Here is a 7,534-nt window from a genome sequence, read left to right on the forward strand (position 1 = left end):
TGGTGGTATTAAAATAAAATAAGAATCGTATGCAAAGAAAGTATTGGTTCAAATGGACGTGAAATGAAGTAATAAGACTCATGTTACTATGGAGTCTGGTCTGGCATTTTCAAAGGCTGGAGAAGAGACAGAAATTGATCCAAGTGTTGATAGAAAAGTGGTGGGCTGTTTGAGATACCTACTTCACACCCGACCTGATTTAGCCTATTCAGTCGGTTGGTGAGCCGGTATATGCAAAGTCCCCGTGACTGTCATGGGTTGGCTATCAAACATATTCTTACGTATGTGAATGGTATCACGAGGTTTGGAATTAATATCAACGAGGATATACAAGGAGATTAATTGTTTTTATGACAGCAGTCATAACATCGATCCCGATGATGGTCGAAGTACTACTGGTCATATTTTGTATTATGGAAACAATCTTATTTCTTGGTGCTCTCAGAAACAAGGAGCCGTGGAACTCTTATCTTGTGAGGTTGAGTATATGGCTGCTACTAATGTTGCATGTCAAGCGATCTAGCTATGAGAGTTATTAGGTGAGTTAGAAGGCCAGTCTAAATATAGATAATACCTCAGCCATTTCATTTCATTGGTAAAGAATCGTTTCTTCCATAAGAGAACCAAGCACATAAAGTCAAGATATCACTTTATTCGTGAATGTTATGAGGCAGAAGAAGTCGATGTTGTTCATGTAAGTGGAACTGAACAGCGAGTTGACATTTAACGAAAGCCTTAGCAAAGAACAAGTTTAAGGAGTTGAGATATCTTCTTGGAATCAAGGAGCTCCCGAATACGATTCAGAAATTCGAGGGGTGAATGTTGGAGAATTTTGTATCCGGTCCAGGCAAGTCAACCCAACCAGTTAAGTATTTGGAGAGTTTGAAGTCAATTACACTTGGTTTAATAATAAGATAATAGTTTAAACAAGTTTGGTTTATTTACTAATGTATATTAGATAAAGATAGTGTATTTGAAGTCGAGTTAAACCGGGAGTTAGCTAGTTATTATAAATACTCAATTATGTTATCAGTTTTTTGTTTTTTGAGTGAGATTTTCAGATTAATAAAAGTATTTTGCAAGTTTGGCAATCATTCTTGAGAAACTGGACAGAGAAGAACCGTCGGTAAATATGTCTTCAATAATCCACCAGTAACACCCATCGATGATCCATCGGAAACACTACTATCACTCACACCTAATATTGACAAAGCATTGCTGATGGATTCTCGTCAGTATTGACTATCACCGACAGATATTCAACAATATGTTCGTCAGTGATAACCCTATTTTAGTAGTATAAGATATGAAATGGACACGAAAGATGACTCACATAATCTGTAGAGGAGATTGGTGAATAAAAGATCACTCGATAGTCGATATCTAGCTAAGAAGATCGATATTTACCAAATTTCCATGTCTTGAAGTATTCTTTACATTTTCTTTATTTTTCTTATCTTATTATTTGTGGTTGTAATGACACACATTGGACCATTATTTTGCACAATATTGCTAGCTAGAGAGTGTGATCTGGTATTAATTCCAAATATAGAAAAAGAAACAAAAGGAGGTTAACTGTTATTTCATTTCTTAATGTTTTATTACATATTAATCAAAAAAATTCGATCTAAAATAAGATTGCCAGCTAACACCATATGAATTATGAAGTGTAAATTGATAAATTCAGTGTTTAGTAACCATTCTTTTTACGAATATGTAACATAAAGCGTTCAACCTTATTTCAATTCTTTCTATAGAAATTTGAACAAGAAGCCCCTATAGCTCAGTGGTAGAGCGTCAGTCTTGTAAACTGGAGGTCTGTGGTTCGATCCTGCATGTGGGCATGTAATCTTTTTTTTAAATTTTTTATCCAACTTTTTGTTTACTTTTATTTTATTATAAAAAAACAGAATCAATTATGGTCACTGCAACATAACTAGAGAACTTGCAAACACAAATTTTATCTTTTATTCAGATTCTCATTTCAAGATACAACACCAACTTTAACCATAAATTCGACTTTCTTTTACGCATACGGAACCTTGATCCTGTGTGTCTCCGGACCAGCCACCATATCTTCCCAAACCAAGTTCGATAACGCCATTGTCAGTTCCCCAACTTTCCCTGCAACAAAACCAACATCATTAATAAATAATAATAATTATTATTAGTTAAATCTGTTATTTACCGTCGCCAATCGGCTTTTCATCCCACTCGATAATAGGCAACACAGGAAGTGTACTTCCAATATACATCATTTCAGCAGCCTGTTTAGCATCCTCAACTGTAATATTCCCAACTGTCACACTCTTCAACTGCCCGTTTTCAACCAACTTTGGCGCCAATTCCAGAAGCCGTTTCGCAGTACACCCACTCAAAATCTTATCAAAAAACGGCAACATAAGTTCTTTTTCACGCGTCACAAATCCCACGTTCACGTTCGGACCCTCGGCCACATACCCGTCATCGTCCACCCAAATTGACGCAAATGAGCCTTTCTCTTCCGCTTCAAGTTTCGATAAAACGTTTGGGAGGTAGTTAACGTTCTTGCTTGTTGCAAATAATGGTACTTTCATTGGGATTGTGGAGGTTATTACTTTTACGCCTTCTTTACATTGAGAGAACTCTTCGTCTATGACGACTGCGTAGAATGCGGTTGTTGGGCACCCGGAAGGTGAAAGTAGGAAGTCTCCCGGTCCTGCACTTATCCAATATCTTAATGTTCCGTTCGTGCATTTTGATGCAGATGTCAGCTGGATGAGGATGGACCGAAGAGTTGATTTTGGGAATGGTGACGAGAGTTTGGCGCGTGATGCTGATAATAAGATACGGTCGATATGACCATCGAGCTCATAGAGGTATCTGTGATATGCAGATGTCAAATCAAAATAGATTTTGTGTTATGGAAGATTGATTACAATATGAATAATGTCTTGGTCAAACCGCATAACCTTTTTAGACAAAACCCGTTCGGACCCGAAACAAAATGACTATTTTTTATATGGGCCGTCATGGCCCGAACCCGTTCTATGCCGAACCAAAATGACCTTTTTTTATATGGTTCGTCATGACCTGATCCCATCGTGGCACAAACCAGTAACTAAAATGACTATTTTTTAAAACGCCACTCTGACCCGAGGCCATCCTGACCCGCCCCGTTCTGACCCGAACCAAGTTGACCGCTTTTAAAATGGCTTGTTCTGACCCAAATCAAATTGGCTATTTTTAAAATGGCCCGTTCTGATCCAAACCCATCCTGACTCAAGCCCGTTCTGACCGTAACTAAAGTGAGCATTTTTAAAATGGCCCGTTCGGAATGCATCCTGGCCAACTCCTAATGACCCGAACGCATGCTGACCCGAACCAAAAATGACCATTTTTTAGAATGGCCCGTTATGACCCAGGCCAAAATGACGGTTTTTAAGATGGCTCGTCATGACCCGAACCGCCGAACCCATCCAGACACAACCCGTTTTGACATGAACCAAACTGACCATTTTTAAATGGCCGATTATGACCCGAACCAAAGGACCATTTTCAAATGGCCCGTCCTGACCCAAACTCATTCTGACCCGAGCCAAAACGACCTTTTCTAAATGCCCATCTCGACCCAAAACCCGTTCTAACCCGTTATCTAACCCGACCCGTCCATATCCCTATGCCTAAATTCATAACATCAAGAACTTACCCATCAAGGATAATGGCGGTATCAAACACGCCATGTCCTCGATGCACCATATGATCATCGATCGGGATGACCATCATCGCGGGGTCGAGAATAATCCCACCATAAACACTAGAATACATTGCAGGATATGGCACCTTCTTAACTAACTTCCACTTATCATGTAACTTCTCAAGCAACTAATCATATAAACAAAAAACCACCATCCTCATTATTATTATTATTTTGCATAATTAACTTTAGAGCTTCAAATATAATGATTTCTAGACTCAAAAATGTACCTCAGATGATGATGAAAAAACATGAACTTGTGATTCTTTATCTAAGATCAATCAGCAATTAAATTAAACATCAAATTTGTAAAACTAACACAAATTAAATAATGAAATAAAACACTAAGGATTAATAAGAAATATAATACCTGAATTAGCAGCCATTGAGTGAGTGAGTGAAGAAAATTGTGATGATTTATAAAGATAAGTTTGGCTACTTTACCAAATATAAAACAGAAGAATCAAGAAGAGATTAAAAGTAAAGACAAAAAAGGTGGCTGAACCTTTGTTTGATTCTTTTATAAGTTTGTAAAAGATTTTATTAACATGGTATCTATCAAACAAGACAGGACACAACCTTAAGTACTAAAACTTTATCTAGTTTAAAGGGTAAAATGTAAAACTGGTACTTGGTTTTTAACATATTATAAAATTCTTTGATTGTTTTTATCTAAAGGTTATGTGTTTTGTGTAGTTATATTTATTGAAGTCGGTTGGTTTAGCGTTCAAAGGGTGAAATCTTATGTCATGACGGGCGTCATGTTGTCAAAGGTTTCTGGGTTTCATTTATTACTGGACCCTACAAACATGTATTTAGTAAATGTTATTGTACTTTTGTTAGGAAAATGTCATCTCTTATAAGGATGAAATAAAATGTTGTACATGGTATGAGTGTCGAGTTTGAATAGTGAGGTAGGACATAAACCACTCGTGAACTTATATCGCTAAGTAATCTATGCAGACTAGATCAATGAATTTGTAGTGTGATAACAAGACATACATATCGCGAGACACTATGACAGAGGTTGATTGCTACTTCACTCTATAAAAACAAAACGATCGCAATGTTTAAGTTAGTAGTCATCTAATGATCTAAATGATGTCCTTCATAAATCGTTGTCAATAGATTGGATTAATCTTATGTATAACAAGTAATGATTATATATGTTCCATTGTTAAAGGAAGTGTTGATAATGTAATTAACTTGTAAACATAATATATTGTAGTAACACTCCAGTGCATAACTAAAGGTTTAAAGCCTACACCAATAAACTTCCATTTTGTAAACATTTTATTAATCTCTTGTGAGTTGTTTTGAAACTCCTCAACCTTATATGATTTCAACTAAAAAGACAAAGTTGCCGTCTAGATCAATTGTAAAATAAAGCTACTTTGATGACCTATAATATGATTTTATTTTATTTTTTATATCATTATTTTTGGTGTTAGCAATGTCATTTTATAAAGAAACTAAAAGTTGGGAATATGATAAGATAGTACTACTAATTTTTATATCTTAAACTAGAATTCAAGACTCGCGCTTCGCGACGGGACCGTTAAATCTAATAAAAAAACATAAGTAAAAATGTTAAACCATAAACTCGTTGCAAGTCGATGCGAAGTCAGTATGTATCAAGTTACGACATCGAAACTAAGCAAAAGAAATAAACCCGTAAATGCCAAAATACAACAAATTTTCATGTGTGGAACTAAAAAGACTGACATGTTACTGTTGCGAACAAACACAAATTCGGTTCGTATCAGCGGTACCAACACAAATTCGGTTCGTATCAGCGGTACCAACACAAATTTGTAAACATAAATTCGTAATCCAAAATAATATTTTAAAGGCGAGCTAGGTATCAAGCGTTGAAACGCGGATATAAATCATGCGACGATGAGATATTTTTAAATCACGAAAAAAGTTTCGATCATTGTAAAGACGAACTATAAAAAATATGAAAGCAAAGTTTAAGAAAATCGTTTAACCAAAAATAAGATATGTAAAATCGACACTTGTCCAAGTTTAGTATTTAAAAATATAGTTAGTTAAATATTTTTATTAATTGATAAAAAATTATAATAAAGGAAGTAAAAACTATTATTTTTATTAATGAAATTATGATTAGTAAATTAATAGTTATAATAATTAATAAAATATTAAAAATGAATAGTAAAATGAATAGTAACTTTGTGAGTATGATGTAATCCCCTTTTTAATATATATATTAATTCATTATCTAAAACCATCTTAGACTATTCCCATCAACAATCTCACAATCTCAATCTCACATTATAAAATTAATTTCTCTCTCTTCAATCAACAAAATTTAACCCACTCCAATCTTATACTCCCATTAACAAACCAATCTCATCCTTTTTTTATTAAATAAATTCAATTTATAATTAGTTTTGATTAACTATATAAATATAATTAAGTAATTATATTTTTTTTAAATATAAAAAACTTTAAATATATATATATATATATATTAATCAAACACATTTTATAAAATAGATAAAAATAAGTTACAATAGTAACATGAAATACAAAATTACACATATTAATGATACAAAACTACATACTTATTCAACACCAAATTTCTGCTATATATGCTCAATCAAATCGTTTTTTTAGAATGTTATGAGTTTCTCTATTACGAAGTTGTGCCCTATTCGTAATATAACTGGATAGGCTTGCAATTCGTTCAGTAGAGTATTGAAAGAGTGGTTCATCATCTTCACTAGAACTCCTTCGTTGTCGGTTTGTAGGCCTATCATTAAGAAATTCGGATGGATCATAATAGTTAAGGTACTAGTGGTTCAAATAAGATAATTCAATAATGGTTAAAACTAAAATTTTATATAAAAAATACGATTTTTTAAACAAACTCCATTTTTAACGAAATTTATACCGGAATGCTCACAAAAAAAAACTAAGTAAGACTGTGTTTTTAGATTTTTTTAAAAAGTCAAATATAATAAGTTATAAAACAAAAACCAAAAAATATATATAATTAATTGGTGAGAATAAAAAAGAAAAAAAAACTTACATCCACTCACATTGTGACATGTGGTCACAGGTTGACCGAATTTGAGATTGCAATCTCATTTGAGCCACTGATCGGATTGGCTAATTAAATCCATTTTTTCTTTTTTCTTTTTTAAAATAAATTGAGGATTTGCAATCTCGAATTGCCAATGGTTGTAGTCTTATGTAGATCATATTCTGTGTCCTCTTGAGTTTCTTCTTTTCTATGGGCTTATGATCACTCATATGTGGGTCAATATTGGTTTAAGCCCATGATCCCAAAGCATAATAATGTAATGACATTTTGTTTACTTGAACAACCTACCACTAGAGGTGCACAAAAAAAACCTGAATCCGTAGCTGGACCTGAAATTTTTATACCCAGGTTTTTACTATCAAAACCCATACCGGACCCTACTCATAACGGACAGGGCACGCATGTCAGTACCAAAAATCGTACCCGAAACTGGACCCGATTTGTATCCGGTAGCACCTGATAAACGTAACTGGTTCCATTCCCAAACCGGGTTTTTCCAATACCTGAAAACTGTATTTTTCAAATAACCTATTTATACCCGAAATTAGCCGAAAAATAACTGTAAAATACCTCAAAAAAGTGTAGCCCCTTTAAAATACCCGGAAAAAGCCCGTGAAAACCCGAAAATAAGGTTTTCTTCAATACCCGGAAATAGGGTAATAAAATACCAGGTTTTAGAATACTCAATTCTATACCCGACCCGAACCTAGTGCATAGCGTATGATTTT

The 7,534-nt window shown here is 34.1% G+C and overlaps 1 protein-coding gene and 1 non-coding gene across 2 annotated transcripts; one reads left to right on the top strand and one right to left on the bottom strand.

Moving 5' to 3' along the window:
• The first annotated feature begins 1,772 nt into the window (after nt 1-1,772).
• Nucleotides 1,773-1,844, top strand: TRNAT-UGU (transfer RNA threonine (anticodon UGU)). The gene has a single exon. It is a non-coding gene; the product is annotated as a tRNA-Thr (tRNA).
• Nucleotides 1,845-1,921: 77 nt separating this feature from the next.
• Nucleotides 1,922-4,184, bottom strand: LOC143563121 (D-amino-acid transaminase, chloroplastic-like). Its single transcript, XM_077050739.1, has 5 exons — nt 4,107-4,184; nt 3,967-4,007; nt 3,689-3,864; nt 2,189-2,862; nt 1,922-2,124 (listed from the first exon to the last, which is right to left on the bottom strand). The coding sequence occupies exons 1-5, from the start codon at nt 4,120-4,122 to the stop codon at nt 2,027-2,029; spliced, it is 1,005 nt and encodes a 334-aa protein (XP_076906854.1). The 5' UTR covers nt 4,123-4,184; the 3' UTR covers nt 1,922-2,026.
• Nucleotides 4,185-7,534: the final 3,350 nt, after the last annotated feature.

Source organism: Bidens hawaiensis, unplaced genomic scaffold (genome assembly GCF_021521415.1).
Source record: "Bidens hawaiensis isolate Kalapana, Puna unplaced genomic scaffold, B.hawaiensis_p1.1 tig00021323_1, whole genome shotgun sequence".
NCBI lineage: Eukaryota > Viridiplantae > Streptophyta > Magnoliopsida > Asterales > Asteraceae > Bidens > Bidens hawaiensis.